This window comes from Temnothorax nylanderi, unplaced genomic scaffold (assembly GCF_030848795.1).
Source record: "Temnothorax nylanderi isolate EJ_2023f unplaced genomic scaffold, tnyl_v1.0 TNYL_tig1006_pilon, whole genome shotgun sequence".
Classification (NCBI taxonomy): Eukaryota; Metazoa; Arthropoda; class Insecta; order Hymenoptera; family Formicidae; genus Temnothorax; species Temnothorax nylanderi.
The window spans coordinates 1-25110 of NW_027250068.1; the positions used below are offsets into that span (position 1 = coordinate 1).

General features: G+C 39.6%; 4 protein-coding genes and 1 long non-coding RNA gene across 11 annotated transcripts; 2 read left to right on the top strand and 3 right to left on the bottom strand.

Moving 5' to 3' along the window:
* Window positions 1-1596: 1596 nt before the first annotated feature.
* LOC139786310 (craniofacial development protein 2-like) lies at window positions 1597-2526 on the bottom strand. The gene has a single exon (XM_071725477.1). The coding sequence runs from the start codon at window positions 2524-2526 to the stop codon at window positions 1597-1599; it is 930 nt and encodes a 309-aa protein (XP_071581578.1).
* Window positions 2527-13032: 10506 nt separating this feature from the next.
* Window positions 13033-13854, bottom strand: LOC139786318 (uncharacterized). The gene is made up of 3 exons (XR_011722248.1): window positions 13732-13854; window positions 13446-13607; window positions 13033-13359 (listed from the first exon to the last, which is right to left on the bottom strand). It is a non-coding gene; the product is annotated as an uncharacterized lncRNA (long non-coding RNA).
* Window positions 13855-14819: 965 nt separating this feature from the next.
* Window positions 14820-16727, top strand: LOC139786317 (uncharacterized). Its single transcript, XM_071725489.1, has 4 exons — window positions 14820-14896; window positions 14982-15365; window positions 15438-15787; window positions 15895-16727. Exons 3-4 carry the CDS (start codon window positions 15650-15652, stop codon window positions 16543-16545), a joined length of 789 nt encoding a protein of 262 aa, XP_071581590.1. The 5' UTR covers window positions 14820-14896; window positions 14982-15365; window positions 15438-15649; the 3' UTR covers window positions 16546-16727.
* Window positions 16728-16778: 51 nt separating this feature from the next.
* LOC139786313 (uncharacterized) lies at window positions 16779-23799 on the bottom strand. 7 transcript variants are annotated; one of them, XM_071725486.1, is made up of 7 exons: window positions 22983-23799; window positions 22778-22854; window positions 19511-19711; window positions 19380-19449; window positions 18833-19007; window positions 18565-18758; window positions 16779-18482 (listed from the first exon to the last, which is right to left on the bottom strand). In XM_071725486.1, exons 4-7 carry the CDS (start codon window positions 19414-19416, stop codon window positions 17920-17922), a joined length of 969 nt encoding a protein of 322 aa, XP_071581587.1. In that variant the 5' UTR covers window positions 19417-19449; window positions 19511-19711; window positions 22778-22854; window positions 22983-23799; the 3' UTR covers window positions 16779-17919. The 7 variants fall into 7 exon arrangements, with proteins under 7 accessions (XP_071581587.1, XP_071581585.1, XP_071581583.1 ...); XM_071725484.1 differs by adding an exon at window positions 20028-20118 and having other exon boundaries at window positions 20223-23799; XM_071725482.1 differs by having other exon boundaries at window positions 19511-22854.
* A 225-nt stretch (window positions 23800-24024) lies between these two features.
* Window positions 24025-25030, top strand: LOC139786316 (putative nuclease HARBI1). Its single transcript, XM_071725488.1, has 2 exons — window positions 24025-24221; window positions 24326-25030. Exons 1-2 carry the CDS (start codon window positions 24048-24050, stop codon window positions 24971-24973), a joined length of 822 nt encoding a protein of 273 aa, XP_071581589.1. The 5' UTR covers window positions 24025-24047; the 3' UTR covers window positions 24974-25030.
* The last annotated feature ends 80 nt before the right edge of the window (window positions 25031-25110 follow it).

Here is a 25110-nt window from a genome sequence, read left to right on the forward strand (position 1 = left end):
CCCTGATATACGCAACATACGACGGTACAGATACATTCCGAAAGCATCTATTTTCCTTTCCGTACTTGGGTCAAGAGTCCAACTTTCGCAACCGTATAACAGGGTAGAGAATATGTAGCACCTGATCATACGGACCCTGAGATTCAAGCTTAAATCCGATCTCGTCTTCATACTCGTAAATGTTCTTCTAGCCTGCTCGATTCTTGATCTGATCTCCTTCTTAGGGTCATATAGACTGGTCATAATGGTTCCAAGATATTTGAAAAACGAGACTTGTTCCACAGTTGCCCCCTTAATAATTAGATGTGCATGCACATGTGTCTTTGAGAAAACCATGGTTTTGGTTTTCGTAGTATTCATGAAGAGGCCAAAGCTTTCACTGTGTCGAACTATGCGGTCTATCATGTTTTGCAAGTCTTGCATGTTCTCTGCTAACACAACGGTATCGTCCGCATATTTGATATTATTAATCGTCCTGCCATTAATCCTAATTCCACCAGTAACTCCCCCTAGAGCTTCCTTGAAAATAGCCTCCGAGTATATATTGAATAGTAGTAGTGATAAGACACATCCTTGCCGCACTCCTTTCTTGATGAGAGTTGTTTCCGACGTTGCTGATTCCAGTCTAACTTCTGCGGTTTGTTGCCAGTAGAAGTTTGAGATTAAGCGTATTTCTTCACTGTCGATCCCAGTCGCTCTGAGGATCTCTATCATCTTATGATGTTTGACGCAGTCGAATGCTTTTCTATAGTCAATGAAGCATGCAAATACATTGATGTTCATGTCCCTGCATCTTTGTGTTAGTACGTTCAAGGAGAACAATGCTTCGCGGGTGCCAAGACCATTCCTGAATCCGAATTGGGTTTCATCCAGCTGGTATTCGCATTTCTTGAAGATCCGGGTGTGAATTATTCTAAGGAATATTTTTAGAACATGGGACATAAGACTAATCATGCGATAGTCATCACAGCGTGAGGCCTGAGTCCTTTTTTGGAAGAGTAATGAATGTCGATTTCAACCAGTCGGCAGGGATATTACCTGATCTATAAATCGCATTGAAAAGTGCGATCAGTAGATCCAGTCCCTTTCCTTCTCGGTCGGCTATCAATTTGATGACTTCAGCATATACGTTGTCTGGGCCAGTGGCTTTTCCGTTCTTTTGAGCTTTTATTGCGTGGACAACCTCGTCCTTGGTAATTTCTGGACCGCTCTCATTTATGTTTTTGTCTACTTGCGGCGGCGTATTTTGTCTATCGTCATCAAAGAGCTCCTCCACGTATCTCTTCCATACTTGCAGTTTTGCTTCCACTCCCGTGATTATTTCGTTGTTAGCATCCCGTAGGGTTAGAACTTGATGTTTTCGGGCATTTCCCTTGTCATTTCCCTTATTTTTTTGTGCACATTGAACGCGTCATGTTTTTCCTTGAAGTACTTCGATTTCCTTGCATTTCTCAGACATCCACTGTTCCTTTGCCTCTCTGCATTTTCTCCGGATCTTTCTATTGATTTCTTTGTATAGCAGAGGATTTGGCTTTTGTATCCTTCTTTCGGTCATGAGTTCCAAAATTTCCGTGGTCATCCACTCCTTTTTCCTTCCTACCTCGGGAATCCAATGTCCTGAACCTGTATCTCCGTTATGGTGGTCTTTATCTTATCCCAGGTTCTTTCTATTTCCACTGTGGTTTGTTCCGGTCTCTGAATTTCTTTCAGTTCATCCTCGAGTCTGGAACTCACGTATGTTTGCATGTCTGGTTTCTGTAACTGTCTGATATCTATTTTTTGCGATGTTCTCGTCTTCTTGACTTTTGTAAGGCGTCGCATACGGAAGTCCATGACGACTGGGTTGTGATCACTGTTAATATCTGCACCAGGATATGTTTTTACTGTTTGCACATATTTCCTCAACTCCGTTCTTATTAGAATAAAATCAATTTGATTTCTTATGATTTTTCCTCTGACATCAGCAGGAGACTTCCAGGTGTATAATCTTCTAGGATGTTGTTTGAAGAACGTATTAGTGATAAGGAGATTATTTTCGGCACAAAACTGGACGAGTCTATCTCCCCTAGTATTTCTTTCACCCAGGCCATACTGTCCTACGGTGTCTTCTGCACCAGATCCGACTTTTGCATTGAAGTCACCAATGACCATGGTTAGCTCACCTCTCTTTGTGAGCCGCATAGCTTCCTCTATTTTGGAGTAGAAATCTTCCATTTCTGCATCCGTCTTGTCATTTGTTGGCGCATACACTTGTATAACATTCAGTGCTCGGTGCGAGGTTTGCAGTTTCAGCATCATAACTCGGTCATTTAAAGGTATAAACTCCGCAACTGATTCAGCAACTATATTATTTACAAGGATGGCCGTTCCATATCTATGGTTGGTATCTGAGCCTCCAGAGTAGTATATGACACCGTTGCTTGTTTTCTGCATACCGGATCCAGGCCATCTAACTTCACTGAGTCCTAATATATCGATGTTCAATCTGGACATTTCTGCTTCGACATTTGCCAGTTTTCCTGCCATGTATAAGCTGCGTACGTTCCAGGTGGCAATTCGTATTTTTGTGTTATATATTTTGATCTTGCATTTACTTTCATTATTCTTAGTGGTAGACGACGGGGAGATTCTTTAGCACCCTCTCCTCACTTAAGAGGTGCCCCGGACTGAGGGCCGAATTTTTATTGTTTTCGTCAGCCATTAAGATGTTTTGGAAGAAATAGTGTAGTAAGGGTTCCGTTCCTTTTCTATACCGCAGTGCAGAAGCCGGGTTCGCTCACTATTGCTAGACGCCTTCCGGTGTTCAGTACTCTACCGCTCCCGCGCTACAGCCTGATTCTGATGAAACTGCTGCCTTTCATCAGTGCTAGATTTTTGGTCCGCCCCGAGTATTTCATTTCCTCGGTACCACCCATATCTGGGAGGCATTCCCCGATCCGCCACCTGGGGAGGCGCCCGATGGAGGATCTAGCAATCCCACACGGTATCGCCGATACCCCCTCTTCCTCCACGCATCCACCTGGAAAAGCGGTGGTCGTGGAGGGCGAGTTCCCCATTTGGGAAGGAGGTTCGACTTGGTGACGTGCCCCAAAAATTCCGTGCGAATTTAGTTGCCGTTTTAATTTATTAAATTGTTGTGCAATGAAAAATATTGATTCTCCGCTCGGCCGCACCCTTGATCGGCTTTGCGAATACTAATTAAATTGTTAGTCGAAATCATTGCGATTGTATATATCGCGCACGTTTATGAAAAATATATTTAATAACGATTGTGTTATTGTGATTAAATTGATTATCAATTTAATTATACGATTTTGCTGTTCTAGCTATGGTTGAGATTGCGTTTTAAGTCCGAAAGTAACGACGCAAAGCTTGCTAAGGCGAAGAATTGAACGTAAGATTCATTCTAATAATATTATTAGGCAATCAAGATGCAGTTCTGGCTGTTAACGGAGTTTTTCCTTAATTTGAAAAATATTTTTCCTTTGCAAGAGAAACAGTTTAAAAAATCAAAAGCCCGTTTATAAAACAAGTAACTCGGATATTGAACTTTATGTAACATATCAACTTTCTTCCGACGTCTCGACATTCCATGCACAATAGAGATTATTACAATTTTGGCAAAAGAGGGAAAGATACACACGTCAAGGAGCCGTGTATTTCGAAAATCGATCAGACAATCTCCCCGCGTGTGTCTCTACCCTGCTCTACCCCGTTGTTTCTAACGGTGGAAAAAGGTTTGCTTGTCAAGTGGCGCGGCGCCCGATGAAAATTGCAGGATCGATGATGAGCGAATATGCATTAGGGCTAGGGGGTAACGCAACGCGACGCAACGCCCGATTACGTATGCAGCGACGCGACACGCGCGTAATTCCGTCGACGACGTGCTATACCGGCGTGGCGCGAACGCCGTCAAATCGACCGCGCGACTTTGCGCGGCGGCCGAACATGTCGAGATTGTGCGTCGCATTGTATTCGCCACGGCGGAGCCGGCAGAGATTGTCGACTCTGTGCAGACCGCGCTTAACGCGACGATGCCACATATCGGACGAGCGGGCTAATTGTTTTACAGCGAGACTGGACGAGATTACCCTCGCCCTCCCCCCGATATCCGGCCCGCACTTGACGCAATACCGCAATCAGTGTGTCGTTGTACCGCCCGGAAATCGTGCCGCGAATGTGATTGTCGCACGTCCGCGGATAATCGTCAATCGACAATTTGATGTTTGCTCTCTAATAATGCGCGTTGTGATGCTGTTTTGCATCATCGCGACATACGGCACACGGCCGATCTCCGCCAAACGCTTCGAGCAACTTTTCGCAAAGAATATTATATATGACGCGAAAAAGAATCGAGCTTCGAAACGTTCTACATGATTAATTAATCATTTATTGGTCTTCATTCTTTAAGAGATAGCAATGTTCGTCCTCGACATTGCGTGAATAGCTGAGAATGCGAGCGAAGTTCCTGACATTTCACTTCCCACTCGGCATGTTATGTTGCTGAAATATTGAAATATTCGGAAATGGTGCAGAAATATTTCGTTAACATTTCATTTGTAACTATGCATCTGAAATATTTCAGAAATGTACCTGCAACATGTTTTTTATAATATTGCATTAACAATATTTCTGAAATATTTCAGAAAGTTGTTTACAATATTTGTAAGTTTCTGTAATATTGCAAAAAAATGTAGCAGATGCAATATTTCAGAAATATTTCTGAAACATTATAAAAGTAATATTACGTTTGCATTGCACGAATAATATTTCTGTAACATATCAAACGCAACATTGCATTTAAAATATTTCTGAAAAATTTCTGAAAGATTGCGTAGATAATGAAAAATTGAATTGCAGGCAGTGAATTTCTACAATATTGCAGAAGAAATATTGCAGATGTAATGGTTTAGAAACATTTCTGATACATGATAAAACTATTATTACGTTTACATTGCACGCGTTATATTTTTGAATGTTTCACATACAACATTGCATTTGTAATATTTCCGAAAAATTGCTGACAGACTTTAGAACTTATAAAAAATTAAATTTATTATTATATAATTATTGCATTTTTTCTCTTTTATTAAGAATTTTTTAATATTCCAAATTTTGTCATATGGCATTTTTAATATAAAATATAATATTTAATAATATTTAATATAAAATAATATTCGACGCTGACTGGCAAAAAAGATTTATTCGTATATCTGTATTGTTTATTTTTATGCGATAGCTTTATGCTCACCAAAATAAGCAAGTATAAGAAAGAAAGAAGCGCCAGAGTCAGAGGATCACCACTACCCTGTTCGATCATCGATGTCAAGCAACAAGGCGCCGGTATACTACTTGGATGGGTGACCGGCTGAGAGAGTGGATTTCTTCGGACAAATGCGCGGCGGCTATACGCACATGGCTTAATATACTTTTTTTTGTCCCTGTAATAAAATATTTCATTTTTCACATATCAACAAATAGTTTTTGCGTCAGTAACAAAATTTTGTTTGCTAATACAAAACATTTTTCTCAGTGTAAAATGTATTTAAAATATCTCTGAAGTGTTTCTGCAATATTTCGTAGATATATTTCAGAAATATTTCAGAAATATTGCCGAAATCTTTCAGCAAAGTTGCATTTGAAATAATTGTGCCGATTGAAACATTGCAGAAATGTTGCAGAAACGGTCGTGAAATATTTCTGAAATATTGATGAAAGGTGTAATATTTCAAATGGAATTTTGCAGAAATGTTTCTGAAATATTACATGCCGAGTGGGTTATAGCGTTTTTCATTGGCAGAACTGGTGCGCACTGAGTGCGCACTAACCGCGGACTGTGCGTTCCATTGGGGATTTTAGTGCGCACGAAGATCGTGCGCTCTGTTTCATTGGTAAATCTAGTGCCGAATTTCCGCACTTTCATGCAGAAATCTGGCACGAGCTCGGAGACACGGTGTCGGTTGCGTGCAAAATATGGCGGCGCGAATTGGTGTAGGTTATTTGAACGAGCAAAGTATGCAAATACTACTCGATTTTCTCTCGTCATCATCTAGTAGTGATGATAACGACTATTTACTTCACGAAAAACGTATTATCCCAAAAATACAAAACTTTTTAGGGGTAGTACATAATTTTTCTAAGAACGAGGTAAGTTTTTATTGTAAATTATATACATTGCTTGTAAACCGGTAACTAGAAACAAATGTTTATATTGGTGTTCCAGTTTAAATGCAATTTTCGAGTTTGTCGGAGAACAGCGTACAGAATTATAGATATATTTGAAAATTCGGCATTCTGTCCTAATGAGCACTTGCATAGGTGCATAGGTGCATAAGCATATGCATAAAGAGATGGATTGGTCTATTTCCTTTTGCACATATGAACCAATCAATTTCTTACGCTTATGTTTATGCGCTATGCAAATTTGTCTGGATTGACTTTAAAAAGCAGCGCCAAGTTTTTTACAAGAAAAATTTATTTATTTTATTTTAGTTAAATATTTTTATTTTATAATGTTACCTCTTTAATTTTTTGTGATTAAAATGATTCTTTGTAATATTATAATTTTATCAAGAAGAATTAAAACTACTACCACTTGGGTTGATAGAAAGACCCTTATTAGGAATACAAAGATACATACCACTTGGGTTAAGTTAGGTAACACAATTTTGTTTTATTTTTTAAGAGTAGTTGCACTACAATTATTTTTCAAAGCAATATATATATTCTCTTTGTAGTTGGCGTAATTTAAAGATTTCATATATTTTTTTGAAATAACATATCACTAGGTTGAGTTAGGTAACGCAATTTTGTGATATAATTTTGTTAAGTTAGGAATACAAAGATACATACCACTTGGGTTAAGTTAGGTAACACAATTTTGTTTTATTTTTTAAAAGTAGTTGCACTACAATTATTTTTCAAAGCAATATATATATTCTCTTTGTAGTTGGCGTAATTTAAAGATTTCATATATTTTTTTGAAATAACATATCACTAGGTTGAGTTAGGTAACGCAATTTTGTGATATAATTTTGTTAAGGAGAAATAAGGCTACTACCACTTAGGTTGGTACGTATCACTTGGATTGAGTTTGGTAACGCAATTTTGTGATATAATAATAATTTTGTTAAGGTATATATGTATATATATACCTATATATATTCTCTCTTTGTAATTGACGCAGTATTAAAAGATTTCACATATTTTTTTTAAATAGATACCACTTGTTATTTAAGTTTTTTTGAGGTAGATATCACTTGGATTGAATAAAGTAACAATTTTGTAATATAATAATTTTGTTAAGAAAAATTAAAGCTACTACTACCTAGGTTAGAATAGATTTTATTTATTTTTTAATTTAAAATTAATGATACTACCACTTGGTTTTTTTCGAGGTAACAACCACGCGTGTACTTGGCGCCTTTTTTTACCTTTTTTGAAAAAGGTAATTTTGTACTGATATCATGCATTTTGTAGTGTTACGCATCCTCTTCTAACTAGTCTTATAAAGAGTATATCTTACAAACAGTATGTACAAATTGTAAAGCTAAAGGTGTTACAGACTATTATTTCTAAGAAAATAGATTTTTTTAAATAACATGTAGACATGATACAAATAAAACAAATTTATTGTTTATGTTTTTTTGTACTTTTAAGTACTCTGCATTTAAAAATAATTTACATTATTTTCATCCATTTGTATCATGTCTATTTGTTATTTAAAAAAATTTGGCAATTATACCGTTCAATAAAGCAAAGTTTCAGCTTTAAGAATCTGTTTTTTGAATTGTAATACGATGATTTTTAAGGAAGTTATGAGCAATCAAAGTCAAAATGCTCATTTCTTATTCAATCCACGATAAAAACTTTCAAAAGTAGAGATTTCAAGCTTTAAAATCCTTTTTTTAAATTTAAATTTTGTTCATTTTTAACAAAGTTACAGCTGCTTGAATTTTGCCTATTTTTAAAGATAAATTTAGTGTTCTTTTAAAATACCTGACACATTGAAGATAATGAAAGTGCTTCTAGCATGCTCGGATTTTAGATTTCGAATATGCAACAAAATCAATATGTAAGTATTTCTTCAGAAAAATGCATCAACATTGGTTAGCGCTTAAACGTTAAATTTTCTTTTCCTGCGTTAAAAACTAAAGCTACGATTTATTTAAACATTATTGGTGCAATAACTAGGTAAAACATCAATTTAAACATACATGTGTAGTTTAGACAGGATAATAAATCCAGGTCAGAATTACAAATTTCTTGAATGTACCAGCATTTAATTATACAGTAAATAATATATTTATTTACAGTTACAATAGATTATACATATTAAATAAAACTTGATTTGGTAAGTATGAAGTAAATAACAACAATATAGATAATAGTTTTATTAAATGTTTATTTAGCAATTATGTTTTCATGTATGTATAAGAAACGTAGCATATTCACATATTCACTTTGTATGTGTGTGTTCATATGTGTATGGTCAGAGGTACGAATATATAATACTGACGGGTTATATTACTGCTTAAAAATACGGCTTAAAAATAATTATGTTACTGTCTCGGTCTTCTGCCTCGTCTACCCCAATGGTAGTTAGCTGACGACATCTTTCTTCTTGTCGTCGTATCCCCGCGGCTCTGCCTCTTGGTCTTCGAACTGTAAATATGCTCATGTACCATAGCGTTTGGTCTGCACTATGCGATCGTGTTCTTCTCTATTTTAAAAAAGGTAATTTTGTACGGATATCACGCCTTTTTGTAGTATTACGCATTTTATAAACAGTATGTACAGGGTGTTATTTCGAGGTATAATACTACCACTTTGTTTTTTTTCGAGTATTATTGACAATGCGATCAAGTGCGATTTTTTGCGCATTTTTATTACAGACGTTCTTCATTACATTAACATAACAAAGTCTATACTTTCAAGGTACATGATGATCGTTTTAAAATGGTGTCTACCTGTGAGATCTTTAAGGGTTATGCGCAGTGTTCAAGCTCCCGCACGGAGCACATTAAGCTAAATTAGTCTTCGTTATTTTATTTTTATCTTGCAAATTGTCTTTATTTGTTCTCTCTCTCGCGAGCTTACCGATTATTAATATCGAGTCGCCGCAAGCGCTTGGACACTTCGATAAGATTAAAGCGATCACAGACAGAGGCATTCCGGTAAACGAAACGCCGCGAACACCCCAATAGATACAGAGGCTAATACTTCTTTTCTTTTTTTTTAAGGATTTCTAATGATATCCGTACCGCACGTAGGGCGTTCTCGTCGTTGCGAAACCGTTTCACGACTCGGAGGCTGCAAATGTAGCGAGTCGAGTTTGTAACGCAAGCTCCGTGTCCCAATTCGTTCTAGATGCGCTCCTCTCTACCTTATGTAATACATTACTCGCGTAAAGTATCGCGCAATTGTAATTGTACGTTATAATTAATATGTAGTACAAATAGAGAATATACCGCGCGCGCATGATGTAAAATTGTAAGAGTAGACCTAAAAGGTAGTAAAATCGTAAAACGTAAATATCGTAGAAAAGTTTCGCGAAAAAGCAAAGGTTCGTTCCAAAACAATAGCGGAAGGCTTATGAAATAGAATAAAAAGAAAAGATGATAAAAAATTTCCTCATACACATTCTCCGTTAAGCTCTGATCGCAAAACACCTCTTCGAATGGTGCGACAAGGAGAGTCGTTATAAACATCGACATGACCATTGCACACGCCTCCTTCGGTCTATATCACAAAATTCAAAATAGAGTAGTCTCAACTTGACAGCCTGTGCCACAATGCCAATGCCGTATTTGTCGGGTCTGTGATCGGTTAGGAATTATCGTGATCCATTAATTATGTCATATCAATATCGTATCATTATATTACACAAACGCTTATTAATTTAGAGGCACATTGCTAAGGGTCTCGGTTTTATTGGAAATTGTACAAAGATTCGGAGGATGCAATAGTATTTGAAAATATTGCTTTGTACATATATATATATATGTATATATATATATATATATATATATATTGTGACGTGACATTAGTCACGTCCCCGGCCCGGATGGTAGCTCGGCCGAGGTGGGCGTCAAGGGTGGTGCCTCCACCCGAGCGGGCGAGGCGTAGAGCTATCAATAGGCTAAGTTTTTGTAAGAATTGCAGGTTAGGAGCGAGGGTGCGGAGCAGATGGCCAGGAGGAGCAATGTAACGGCGTGAAGCCGCACCGCGGGATTGCAGATCGACAGCCGGGGGCTCACCGAGGAAGGTCGGCCGACGGACGGGTCACGCTGGGGCCCAAGGCCGGGGCAGCCAAGCACCTGTCGCGAAGATCGCGTAGCCCGCAACGACGGATGACGGCCCGGGACACGGAGGGACCGAGAAGGGGGACGCCCCGACGAAGGTCCCCGTCCCACGATGAAACCACTACCGGAATTTCGCCACCGGTCGACAGGCCATGGCCCGTCCAGCCTGGTCGTCGACGGACCGGTCCTCGAGTCGCGGCCTGGACAGCCGGACTCGATGCGGATTTAAAACACCCGCCGGTAGGTGGAGGCGCCTGCGAGAGGCGCCCGGGAGGGCGCAGCAGGAGTCGAGCGCGGCGGGCGCGCGAGGCGGCGATTGTGCAAGGCGCCGGAAGTCGGGCGCGGCGATCGCACGATCGGCAGTGGTGCACCCCCGGCGCGCAGGCGCGCGGGCCCAGCGTGGTCCCGCCGGACCGAGGAGAATTGGAGAATTACTGTCGTGCGGACCGAGCTAGAGGACGGTGCCACCCAGCCCCTACGAGTGATCCGGAGGAAGGCTGCCGGCGAAAAATATTGTAAGGCCACTGCTCACGCATCCAAGTAAGATCGCTGCGATACCGAGGCCCTCCCGGGAGTCGCGTTGTGCCGCGAGAATGTACCCGTGTTAGCGTATCGAGAGAAATACCGCGGGAGGGCCTGGCCGAGAAAACGAGAGTGTGCTGCCCGTCTCGGGGATTCGGAAGTGCGGCCGCCGACAGTCAGCGTTTCGTAATTTCCGTGTAATTTGAGTCGTTCCGTTTCGTGTGATTTGTGACGCGTTTAGTTTCGTGAGATCGTTGTGAGACCGGGAGCGTTTAATGTGTCGTGAGATTTTCGTGAGATAGTCGTAAGGATTCGGTGGAGTTCCGCGAACGGGAAGATGCGCCGGGCGTAATCGAGCCGTTCTAGGCGGGGTGCTCTTCGCACGACCGGGCACCGTATCATCGCGGGGCCGGAGCGTGGCCTCCGCGTGATCGCGTCGCGGCGTGCGGGGCACCGTGTTTGTCGTATTGCGGACCTCGCGAGGCTTCGTGCGTGAAGGCCGAGGTCAATCGCGGGGTCAATCAAGGACTCGCGTAATCCGAAGGGATTCGCGGTCATTTTGTGGGAGAGTATCGTGTCGTGTGTCGTTGTAAAGTATCGCTCGCGTTATCGTGTCGTGTGTCGTCGCGTTGTTCACGTATCGTTCCGTGTAGAGTATCGTCCGCGTAATGTTAATGTATCGTTTGCGTACAATGTATCGCCCGTAGGAGCGTATCCTTCTCGCGTCAATGTGCCGTCTCGCGCAAAGTATCGTGTCGCGTTAGAATATTGCAGAGTAGTGTGTCGCGTTAGGGTATCGTCGCGCAAGGTCGCGTTAATGTACCGTCCCGCATAAGAAATCCTGCGGAAGACCATACTTCTTTGCCTATTAAATATATTTGTTAATTAATTGGTTTATTTTTTGGTGTGTCGATTGCGCTGCGCTCCCTCTCCTCCCTTCAGCCGAGACCCCCCCGCGGTCTCGCGTATGGACCACACGCCTGAGATATTTCGCGTTTATTAGAGTCGGAATCCGAGTAACGTGGTGCGCGTATTCGCACCTGGCGCCCATTACCGTAGTAGAGAGAATTGTCTGGTCGAGCTACCATCTCGCTGACTTTTGGGAAATATATAGATTTTGAGAAAAGCGACGGCGCGCTCCTCCACGGCCGGCGAGACCGTGAGGACATCGTCGTCGTCGTTATAATATATATATATATATAGAAGAGAGAAGTGTGTGTGTGTGTGTGTGACGAACGAACGGTGGATATCTTTCTTGAAAAGAACATCAATGTGTGTCAAGGTAGTTTAAAGACAATATTTGAGCTCGGAATTTCTTAAAATTAAGCGTAAAAAATGTCATGTGCATAAAAATAATAAGACAACTCTCTACAGATGCTATAACGATCCCGCTATCGGATTTCCTTACCTAAGCAGGAAAACTTTGGCTACTGCTACACGCTATTTGTACTTCGGCGAAAAAGAGCCGAATTTACGATTCTTGCTAAGAACACCGATTGCGCATTTAGAAGATTTAGAAGAAAAAAGAACGGTACGCAGCACACACAGTACCTAAACCAGCAACAGATCATTTATATGTTCAGGAAGACCTTAACAGTACTATATATGCTCACGCTTTAATAAATCTGAATTCTACGCACAACGATTGTAATGTTAGAGAAGCATTCACTGTACTCAGAGAGTGTACTTTTTGCCGGAATGTTTAAACGTGATATTTCTTTTCTTTTTTTTTCTTTTTATATTCACACACAGCACTGGACTATTTGCGTTATTCGCGCTCATAAATTATTTAAAAGCTCTTAGTCTTTTGAACATTAAAGTCCAGAATGCTGCTCTGAGATATGAATGCTCTACAGAATGTACATAGTAGACAGCAAAAGCGTCTAGACCACAGAATGTTCACATTTGCTCTGATGCAAAATATCGTTTTCTTTTTTTTCTCGAGCTACAAAAATCAGGCTGATGCAATGGCAGATACTATGCAGATGTATAAAAATTAGCTTTACAACACACACACACACACACACACACACACACACACACACACACACACACACACACCTGATAAAGTTCTTAAAAAATCTAAAGAACATTCCCTGAATAAGATCAATCATACGACAATTCAGTCCTCTCTAAGTATCGTACTTTGATCGTAGAACGCATCAAATAATTTCTTTTAAGGGAATCAAAATTTTCTAAAGTAATATGTATATAATCAGTGATATATTCTCATGAATGTGTGGGTCCGTCATGGTACCAGCCTGGATCCGGCCAATCAAATCATGTGATTCCGTAGAGTCTAGACACAGACATTTCTCTTCCGCATCCGTACAGATGAGCCACTAAGATAGATCACAAAAAGTACGCAGTGGGCGTTAGAGGTTCTCGGAATCAGGCACTGCCTGGAACAGCACGGGTGATCTCTGATCCACTGTCGTGAACTGCATGATACTAGCTATGTTACCACATCGATAACAATAATTTGGGGCCGACCACACTGTGACGAGTTTGTCATTAAACATGTACCTATAACCTGCATGATAAAAATATGCGTCATCAATACATACTTCCGAGATATTTAAAAAAATCTGCGACAGAAATATTTGAGCAAAGACATACCTTCCTGAACTAATTGGTGCGCCCTACAGATGAGTTTAAGATCATTCACTTCCATGAACATGTAAGTCACTTTGCTGCCAAACAGCCAGCCTGCACCACGCGGACTTACTGTCCATGTTTCTACATCTTCTGGATCGGATCAGACCAAATCACAGAAAGCACCTGTAATATGGCAATTAAGCAACGATATTTTATTATTATTGTACAATAACAGTAAATATCCAGTCATGTAACTTTTATTATTATGTAACTTTTGCAATGACATATGACTTTATACAATTAATACCTTTGTGTGGAATCTCTTGATTCCTTTCAATCGTTCTAATTTGATCTAGTGTTCTAATAGCTGGAGACAATCCACCGTGTACACAAAGAACCTGTTCATCAATTAAGTAAAACAGAATTTTATTCGAGCGTAATCAAAAGTGAAGTTACAATTTAAAAAAAAATATTTTATACAAATACTCACGGCAGCAACTGTGAGCAAGTCAAATACCCTACAACAGTACTTCCACGCATTAGCATTGCCGTACTTGTTTTGGCATTCATCTAGAACAGAAAATGAAGAGACCAATGAAATCAAAGCTTTATTATACACAAATGTAAAAAAAGCCCAGAAAAGAAAGTATCATTGCGCACTTACCGTAAAATCCATAAACGTGCGTGATTTGTCTAGTTTCGTGATTACCGCGTAGTAACGTTATCCTGTCGGACCATTTAGCTTTAAGTGTGAGCAGACGAGTAAACGTTTCTAAGCTATAGTAGCCCCGATCGACAAAATCTCCCAGGAATATGTAATTTGTATCTGGCACGGGGCCACCGTTACGAAACAGTTCCTCTAAATCATAGAACTGTAACAACACAAAAACATGAACAATCTGATGTATATTAATATCACGATTGTGTACAAATAACTATACAGCTACAGAATATTAAAATCGAAAAGTTGTGAGGCAATAGATAATGGAAGACTAATATTGTTGCGACGCTAATTCGGAAGATTAAAATCCGCTAAAACTTTACGTCGATCCCGTAGCGGTGAGCAAGGATGCTCCGACTTTGAGGTTAGTACAACATTCATCGCACGATACTGTTAATAAGCGTCGTCTACAATGGCAGCAGGAGTAGTGAAGGCTGTAGAATTAAGATCTCTTTACGCCCAAGTGTCTACAATAGCGTATAGTAAGGATTACAATGAGCAAATCAACGTCGTTGGACACCGGCTATATAAAGCGGCCTTTACGTCAAATCACGCGAGATAACCTAGAAACGTTTTCCATCGTGTCTTGAGTTAACTTAATTGCTGGGGAACGGACTCCGCATCGTCTCCCGCCTCGTCGTCAAAGATCTCAGAGATCGTGAGTGTTCCATCGACTTGATCCAATATGTCGTACTTGATGACGAGAGGATGAGCGAGGATTATCTACATCGGTTAATTTACAATCATATAGGTAATTATCTCTTTCATATTACGCGTACTCTATACGTGATTGTATAAATTAATTGGCGTGTATACATTTATCTGTTTGTACACAGGCGGTAATATCAAAGCATTGCGGCATATCAACGTTGTTGGTGCACAGTCATGGATTTACAAAAAATTGGAATTGCATTATTTATTATGTTATGGAGCCAGCTTCTGAATATTCAGTGGCGCATTATTCAGACGAGGAGAGCTACTGGAAGTCGAAGCCGTCGAAGGTGGTGGGTACGGCCCGTAAACAAGCGCAGATTTGATCAGGGTTTCAACCTTAACTTATTTCGTGAACTGAGTATCAGTGATTACGAAGAATTTTTTGGGTATACTCGGATGTGGCCGGAGCAGTTTGAATTCTTACTCAGTTTGGTGCATCCACTCCTAGAAAAACACAGCATGCGAGCACCTCTTTCACCCAGGCTTCGTTTGAGCCTGACCTTGACGTAAGTACCAATCAATTCTGCGTTTAAAAAATTAAAATCTGATATGAATAAATGTCTTTTTTTTATGCATAGGTATCTTGCTCAAGGAGAAAGCATGCGGACAAAGCATCTGGAATTTAGAGTTGGAAAATCTACGGTCTGCAAAATAATACCAGAAGTTTGTCGTGCTATTTGGCCTGTTTTGTAACCTGTTGTGCTTCCCACACTAGATGCCGATGGCTGGAAAAAAATAAGTGAAGAATATATGTTAAAATGGCAATTTCCAAACTGTATTGGTGCTCTTGATGGCAGACACATGGAAATCGAGAAACCGCCATGCTCTGGATCACAGTACCACAACTACAAGCGATTTTTTAGTATGGTGCTGTTGGCACTCTGTGATGCAAATCATAAATTTACATGGGTGGACATTGGACAGTTTGGTGAGTAATGGTGGTCTCTTCTTTTAATAACTGACACTACTAACAGAAAATAAATTAATCCTCAATCCTCAATCCGTTGCAATAAAGTATTTGGTTTAACTTACAAGATTTCGATCAGTGACGGTGGTGTGTGGAGAAATTCTGAATTGGCTTCAGACCTTGCCTCCGGTGACGCTGATATTCCAGCACCAACACCTCTGCCAGGGAGAGATGTCCCCTTTCCACATGTGATTGTGGCCGATGAGGCCTTCCCTCTTAACACATACCTCATGCGCCCCTATGCAAGACGCAATCAATTAACACGCGAGCAGCGTGTTTTTAATTACCGGCTCAGTAGAGCTCGCCTCTGCATAGAAAACACATTTGGGATACTAGTGTCACGCTGGCATATTTTGCACAATGGATTGCGTTTTTCTGTAGCAAATACACAAGAGATTTTGAAAGCTCTTGTTTGTCTCCACAACTTTATTATGAGCAGTAATGACAATAATGATAGATGTGCCTCTCAGTATTGCCCTCCCGATTGGCTCGATGTTGAGGATGAGGCTGGGCTTATTCATGACGGTCGGTGGAGGACTATTGGCCCTGGTGCATTTTTCAAAGAGTTGGGTAGAACTGGAGCTAATCGAGGTGGCTCAGAGTCTGAAGGCGTGCGCAATTACCTAAAAGAGTATTTTGTATCTCCAGTTGGGGAAGCTCAGGTGCCCTGGCAGTATGTGACAGCTTTCCAAGGTCAAATAATTAACTCTCCCGCGTAGTCAAATTTATGTTTCCGTATCCCCCTGTGATGATTTTTCTATATATTTTAATAATGTGCTTCGTAGGTTTAATTCTTTTGTCTTGCGTTTTATGTGGTTGTAACTTGCTACCTAGTTCTCCAGTTAAACGCTGCGTTACTTGGCTATGAAAAGAGCATAATAAATATTTTCAAGACTGATAATTTTGTTTATGGGTTTGTTAATAAGAAAAATGAATAAAATAAACGATTGCATTAATTGCGATAACATTTATTTTTTACTTGTTATCCTCAAAATACAAAACCTCCAATACATCCTCCAATACAAAACCAACAGTTTAAACTCGATGCTTTGGTCTGCAGTGGAAGTGTGTGTGTTTGTGTCTCTTTGTGTATGCGTGTGTGTAGATATGATCTCTTGCGTATATCATGTATATAAAATTTTTTTTATAAAATATATACATATCAAATATATTTCTACTTATTTCTTTATACATTTATTTTAAAACGCAACACGCACTCAATCACACTCTTTTCTCGCATTATTGTCCATTTCTCTCGTTATTGATTCTTATCAACTCACTCTCTTTCTCTCTCTCTTTCTCTCTCGCTCAGTATCATCATCATTCTCTCCTGCCTTTCATACTGTGTAGCCTATTCATTGTAATATGGAAGACAATCGAAGTTTACAAAAGGCACTCACTTGCGAGATCGGACGACCGCAGTTGCACTGGAAACGGCGTCGCAATGAAAATTTTTCGAGCGTTTTCTAAAAAGAAAAAGTCCAACTACACCTTGCTACCTGGTCGCTTCTCACACGACTGATAAAATAAAAGAAAGAAGAAAAACCTAAAACTATCATACAAATCTCTACTTTACAGTCCATTTATGAAAATCATCACGAACAAAACCTTTTGTTCTAAGCAAGGTTGCGCATGTATTCAATAATACAACAACGTACTGAAGCATTCTCGCGTTACACGAACATAAAACAAGCGGAACTGGAAACATATCGTCATAAATGTACTAAAAAATACTTTAATATTTCTGAAAAGTACGAGTAAGTGTTGAAACTAAACAAAAATGAACACATTATGAAGACTTATTTTTTTAGTCCATAATAAGTTGAAAGTTCAACTAAAGGCTACTTTTAAGTTATTCCTTAAAATCTTACAATAATAATAAATTTGTGTATATTTAAACAAAATATTTTTTGGTCTTCGTATAAGATTATCATATTATAATTACTGTCTGTAATTATAATTTATAATATTAAATATAATTATAGACACAATAAGTAAATTAAAAACATTAATTTTTATGACCGATAATTATAATTATAATTATCGGTCATAAATTACAGTAAGTAAATAAAAAATTTTAGCAAAAATCACAGCTATTCCAATCTTGCTTCACTGTGCTTGTCCACTTTTGTTTTAGAGAAATCATTGATGTGTTGCAACACACCAATGAGACATTCAAGCAGAGCATGCTCGGGTATTGCACTTAATGCGAATCCCATGGCACTCAGCATGGGCTGAACACCAGGAGATGCATTGCTAACAACTGCTGACGGGGCACTTGGCTGTGCAGGTGGAGTCGTAATTGCTTCACCGATCTTCACTGCAAGGTCTGTCAGTTCCTTATTCTGCTCAATGAAGGACTTATTGACAGCGTCTATCTCCTGTCGTTTTCTGGTTGCAAAGGAATCAGGTGGAGGCACCTTGCGTTTGGTACTAATCTTGGACATAGCCCTATGCACCTGTCCAATGTTGCTTTCAGACCTCGAAGTAACTGCAGATACTGGTGTTGCAGGAGGTAGTGTTGCAGAAGGTAGTGTTGCAGAAGGTAGTGTTGCAGGAGGTAGTGTTGCAGGAGGTGGTGTTACAGCAGGTGGTGTTGCAGGAGGAGGTGGCGAATAGGGGTCCTTAGATACTTCTGTGGAACTCTTATCAGTATCTGAAAATGCAACAGATGAATACTTCAGATTATGTTATACCAAACTGTGTGAGACCTCACAATGAATCTTTAATCTCCTTACTTGCGAGTCTTGTATGCAAGTCCCAATTCCAAGAACTAGACGTGTCTGGGCTTGTAGCAGAGAAGGGGGGAATTGTGCATAACACTGTTACTTGACCATCAGAAGGAGCAGGCGTAGACAGGACCGAGGAACTTGGTCGAAGTCCTGGCACTTGACACTTTGTAAGAGCTTTGGACTTGTAGTTGGATGAGGTTCTGTAATCACATTACAAACATTAATTATGTCATTAACATTTGTTATGCAGAACTTCTCCGGCCACAACACTTACTTTCTAGGTTTGATGATGTCCTCCAGGAATGTTAGATCCTTGTAGAGCACCCAAGTTGGTGTGTATGTGGGCTGATCAGCTCCAGCTCCAGACCTTGGCATAGACTGCACGACTTTCCTCCGCTCTTTTCCAAAGCGCTGCCTCAGGGCATAAAATCTTTTCTCAGCAGCAGGACCTGACAAGTAAATTATTTTTCATTCCTTTCATTTCACAAAAATGCAAATTATTAGGTTATTACATTTATTATTACATTATTATTATTAAACCCCTTGCACAATGCCAGGCAACAGGCAATAGGAACAGGAAATAACCCAAAAATTGTTAATTACAACCTAAAAAATTCGAATGCTATGATTGGTTGGCAACAGGCAATAGGCACAGAATTTTCAACGTGACGGAAACTCTGTGTCTATTGCCTGTGTCACTGTTTATTCTGCATTTATACATGATTTCTGATTTCTATTCCCTATTCCTATTCCCTGTTGCCTGGCGTTGTGCAAGGGGCTTAACAATTTCTTTTCCCAGTGTCCCAAAGTTATAAGCTAACCTAACTTTACCTGCATTCTGTTAAACATGTCCTTCATCGATTTACTGTGACATATCGTTCATTGAATATACTGTAACAACAAATCACTACAAAACTGTATCAACATTTCAAAATAATCAAAATAAACTTACCTTCTAGTGGATGAGTGAGGCTCGCGCCGACCTGCATCCATGCTGCAGTCTTCACATTTCCATTGGCGTATAACTTTTCGGTCTTGTCGTACAAAAATCTATTAACTCGGACCACGGCAATTAGCTCTCTGTCACTGCTGAGCTCATCTTCCGAAAGGTATTCCGTCAATTCCATGTCCGACATACTTGCAGGTTAAGAGCCTACGCACGAGGATTGTCGTGACCGTTTAGTCGTAAGTCGGAAGTCAACGCACAATTAATTGACGTTAGCGTATATCGTATTCGTCGCGTGATGCGACGCGATAGATATGACATACGCTAATGTCAAGAGGAGAAGAAGAAGACAATTCAAACTACACCGGCTTGACCGGCTCCCTGTCACGTGCGCTTTTGTTACTGTCGAACTCTCATTGGCTGAGAGTAAGGGACAGTAAGGGAGCAGACTGTAGGAAATGGAATTCAACCATTTCGCTTACGGCCTTACTCTACGCCCTATTACACCAGAAAACCAGCTTACTCTGACATCGTACAGTCTTAATCCACCACTCCTGCTGCCATTGTAGACGACGCTGAATTCAACCATTTCGCTTACGGCCTTACTCTACGCCCTATTACACCAGAAAACCAGCTTACTCTGACATCGTACAGTCTTAATCCACCACTCCTGCTGCCATTGTAGACGACGCTTTATAATTGCAAATCGGAAACCTACCTCGAGTCCAGCTCTTCTGCGATCAACGAAGTCGGGATCGAACGTGTCAGTCGTCACTTTCTGCCAAGCGTAGAGAACCTTCTTTTCCGGCAGCGGAGGTAACACGATGTAGGGATACGAAATCTCCAGATAAGCACGAAGCAATTCAAATTCAGTATATCGCCGGCACGATTACGGTGTTCTTCTTCTTCTTCTTGAGACCCAATGGATTTCCGACTCGCATGAGTCAAAGTACCACAGTGCTTAAATCTCTAGAGGAGCCTCTAGTTGGGTCGGAGGCGCCCTCTCGGTAGTTCGATATTCCAATGTAGCTTTATCTCAAGTTACCCTATGGGTACTTTTTATATTCAAGTTTCCCATCAAGTATTCCACAGAAATGGTGCAAATAAATGATCCTTTAACAATCCTTCAGTTAATAATGATCATCGTTCAAAGAGTTAATTATCACTTTTATAATTTTAAATCTATCGCATATTTAAATTACGGTCAAACACTACTGATAAGTAGCTCGCAAATTCATAGTAGTTAATTATCGCTTTTTTAAACTTTTAAATCCATCGCATATTTAAATTAAGGACAAACACCACTAATAAGTAGTTTCAGAGTATTTCCTTAAATATATCCATAAAAAATAGATTATGATAAGCACGACTAGAACGTATGGTCGGCATCCCAGGCGTCCCCCCCGGACCTTTAAGGGACACCTAGGAGGGTCCAATACTCAATATATAACAAGTTCCTGACTCATGAAGAATTCGCAAACTTAAATGGCGGATACAGCCCAAAACTCATTTATAACCGTTACAATCACACGGCTATTCAAATTCATATTATAAATATTATAAGGAAAACTATTATATTATAATATTTTTCCTTAACTCGCTTTAACGTATTTCAAATTACGGTCAAACACCACGGTATTTCAAAATCAATACAAAGTTTGCAATCTCACTTAGCAAGTACAGTCCGAAGCTCACTCGTAAACGTTACCGTATTGTATATCAAAATAAATGATTATATATATAGCCAACCTTAACCCTTAGCTTTCCCGATGAATTATCGCAAAAGACTATATTAACATCACTCGAAACTGAGAATCTATATCTTCATACATCATACAAGAGAACGCATCTTTAAACGAGATCCCGTTATCTCCATACCATATACTCAAGTAGTTGAAATCAGACACTGTTTAAAGAACGACTGAAACGCGTGGTCGACATCCCAAGCGTCTCCCCCGGGATAGGGACGCCCAAGAGGGTCGATTAACGCTCATTAAACAACATAGACAAGTCGCATAATCTCTTAGCTTCCCAACATCGCAGGATTAATAAATTTATAGATATTAAGCTAAATATTAAGAATTACATGTATTAATGAACCAGAATAAAGAGGAACGTAGGTACTACCAGAATACTATACAAAGGATTCCACCATCAATGAAAACATCGCCATCATTTCGAGGCATGTTCCATTGACTGGAATCCACACACAACTCGAGAATAACACGAGCTGAACAATGGCCATAGATCGTAAACATCAGAAAAACACCCAAACACAAATCGACATAAACATTAGAGGCAAATACCTCATTTCAAACGAAATAGCAATGTGAATCGTTCCCAAAATATTTCTACATATACAAGAAAATTAAATAGGAATAAATTCTCAAGATTTAACGAAAATACGCTCCTTCTTACACAGATCGTACGTTCTTACAAAATGTATTCAAGCAAATCGTAACGATTTTGCTCAAAAAGGTACACTCATATACGGCGCATGGAAACGCTACGTTGATATAAATTTAACTTATAAACTAAACAAAAACATAGATTCGAGCATATAAGTGCAAAACAAGGCCAAAGATCCTATCAGTTACAAAGTTATTTCGATTTATAATTATATAGTTAAAGGGGAAAGTCATTCTCTTTATATAGTTCAATAAAGATACTATCTTTCACAAAGAATATATCTTCCTGCACCAGGAAAAATAACGATTTTGCTCAAAAAGATACACTCATACACGGCGTATGACGCTACGCTCGCTGAAATAAACTTAACTTACAAACTAAACAAAAAACATGGACTCGCGCATATAAATGTAAAGCAAGGCCAAAATCAGTTACAAAGATTATTTCGATTTATAATTATAACATTAAAGGGAAAGTCTTTCTCTTTACATAGTTCGATAAAGATACTATCTTTCACAAAAATATATCTTCCTGCACCAGGAAACAGATTCACGAGTCAGGCTAATCGCCCATAAGGTACTTATCGTAAATTGCACCAAGTCACGTGAACACAGAATGCTCCACTAAAGGAAGTCCGTCCGTTATTTCGTTCGTTCTTCCACTTGAAAGAACTCCCAATCATTTTATAATACAGATCTAATACTATAAATAAACACTCTAATCACAAAAGGAGGGAGCCCGCCACAAGATCTCTTCATAAGTCTCCGAATGTAAGGCACATGAGCCGGCGTCCGGTACGGACTCCCGATTACGGTGTTACTGCCGTTTCGCGTACGCGCGTATGCGCGCGTTGTCGCACCTTACCTCGCGACAGCGTGCGGCTCGTGCAAACGCCTCGTGTGAACAGGCTCCTTGATCTCAGTATCAGCTCCCTGCCGTCCCTGCCGTCAATATATATAGGTTAACCTGTATGTAAACACTCACGTAAACGTAGTAAAGTAAACAGTAAAATAAGTAACAGTAATATATAAAATAAGATAATTATAGGATAATTACATAAAACAATTACCTTGAATTAATCGTCGCGTCGCGTATAAAGAGTCACGGTCGGTCTCGCTCCGCGCGTACTACCGTATTTTTTTTTTTTTTTTTTGTTAGATCCCTCGGATGAGGAAAATTAAGTGCCTTCAGCACCACCTTAGGGCTATATGACACTGTGTATATGTATGAGTGTACATGTAACTGTGTGTTTATGTCCGCGATGTAGTGAACTCGGTATGCCGTAGGTGCGTTAGGCCCAAGGAATTGCGCGGATCACTTCCCCCTGCGGCCGCGTACTACCGTAAAGCCCCTTGCACAATGCCAGGCAACAGGAAATAGGAACAGGGAATAGAAATTAGAAATCATGTATAAATGCAGAATAAACAGTGACATAGGCAATAGACACAGAGTTTCCGTCACGTTGAAAATTCTGTGTCTATTACCTGTTGCCAACCAATCATAGCATTCGAATTTTTTAGGTTGTAATTAACGATTTTTTGGTTATTTCCTGTTCCTATTGCCTGTTGCCTGGCATTGTGCAAGGGGCTTATCTCTCGAGATAGGTTAACTGATGTGTTGACAGCGCGCTAAACGCACTATCTGCACTCGCGCAGTACACACACGTATACATATATGCATATCGAAACTGGCGATACTAGCATCGCCCTGGTGTCGAAAAAGTGAAAAGGACGCGATTCCAGCCAATGAAATGATGGCATGGCATGGCATGAGAGACGGTCGACGTAGAAGAAAGTATCTTAAAAATAAATTTTCACATTTGGACTTTGCGTCGCAATATCTCCGCTCGTAGGGCACGTAGCGGAATATTATAAGAGAAACCCCCCCCCCCCTAATTCGACCCCAAGCTATCGATCAAGCCTACTTAGAACTTGATCCGTTCACTCGTTATCAAGATCTCAACATCTCGAGTACTCGCAACTCGTCGCGTCGCGTAAAAGAGTCACGGTCGGCCTCGCTCCGCGTGTACTTGGCGCGAGACACTGCCGTGTCTCTTGATGTGTATATGTTTGTATATACAGTTGTTCAATGTTATTCAATAACTCATAACAAATGTTAAAAACGATTTGAAAATATGTATAGGTTTGCTGGAAATAAAGTGTACCTGAGAGACGTCGCACAGAGATTTGGAGTGTGTCCTACTACAACTTACCGACAAAATAACAGAGTCATGAATTTCTTATGCGATATAGCTGGGAACATAATCAAATTTTCGGACAAAGAAAATGCTGCAAATGAATTCTTTGAAGTATGTACATCTGTGATTATTGCGCTTAATATATATTATTGTTTATACATTATGTAAAAGAATTACATAGTAAGTTATTTATTAATGTATGTATAACATCTAAGATTGCAGGTTTTCCTAAAGTGCTTGGCTGCATCGATGGCACATTTATTAAAGTGCAAACACCAGCACATAAAATCAAATCAACGTACGTGAACAGGCATGACATCCCTTCAATCACATTACAGGGTATATGCGATGCCCGTAAGAGATTTGTCGATGCATTTACAGGAATCCCCTCAAAGATTCACGACGCACGTATTCTGAAATTATCAGATGTACATGAGGCGTTGCCAGGACTATGCGAAGGCAATAAATATCATATACTAGGAGATGGAGCCTATCCTATACGAGAATGGCTAATCGTTCCATATAAAGATTATGGAAATCTTTCCGAAAGGCAGAAGTTGTTCAACAAAAAATTTTATGCTACACGGGTATTAATTGAAAATGCATTCGGTCTGCTAAAAGGCCGTTTTCAACAGCTCATTGAAGTAGATATGCATAATGTCGATAAAATTTCAAAATTTATCATTTCTTGTTGTGTATTGCATAATTTATATATTGACAACAACGACGATTTTAATTTTCCAATCGAATTAGAACATAATGTGGATGAGCCTTATAACGAAGAAAGACGGGAGCAGGAAGCTCTTCTACGTAGATTGGGAGAAATCAAGCGAAACCAACTTCTGGAGAGATTATTTCCTTGAAATAAACAAACATATGTATAGTTGTATTTCATAATAAAATATTATATTTAAACACAATATATATTTTTATAAACGCCTCACGTTTTCATAATCTTAATAAATCAGACTCTTTTTATCACAATGAATACATATATAAT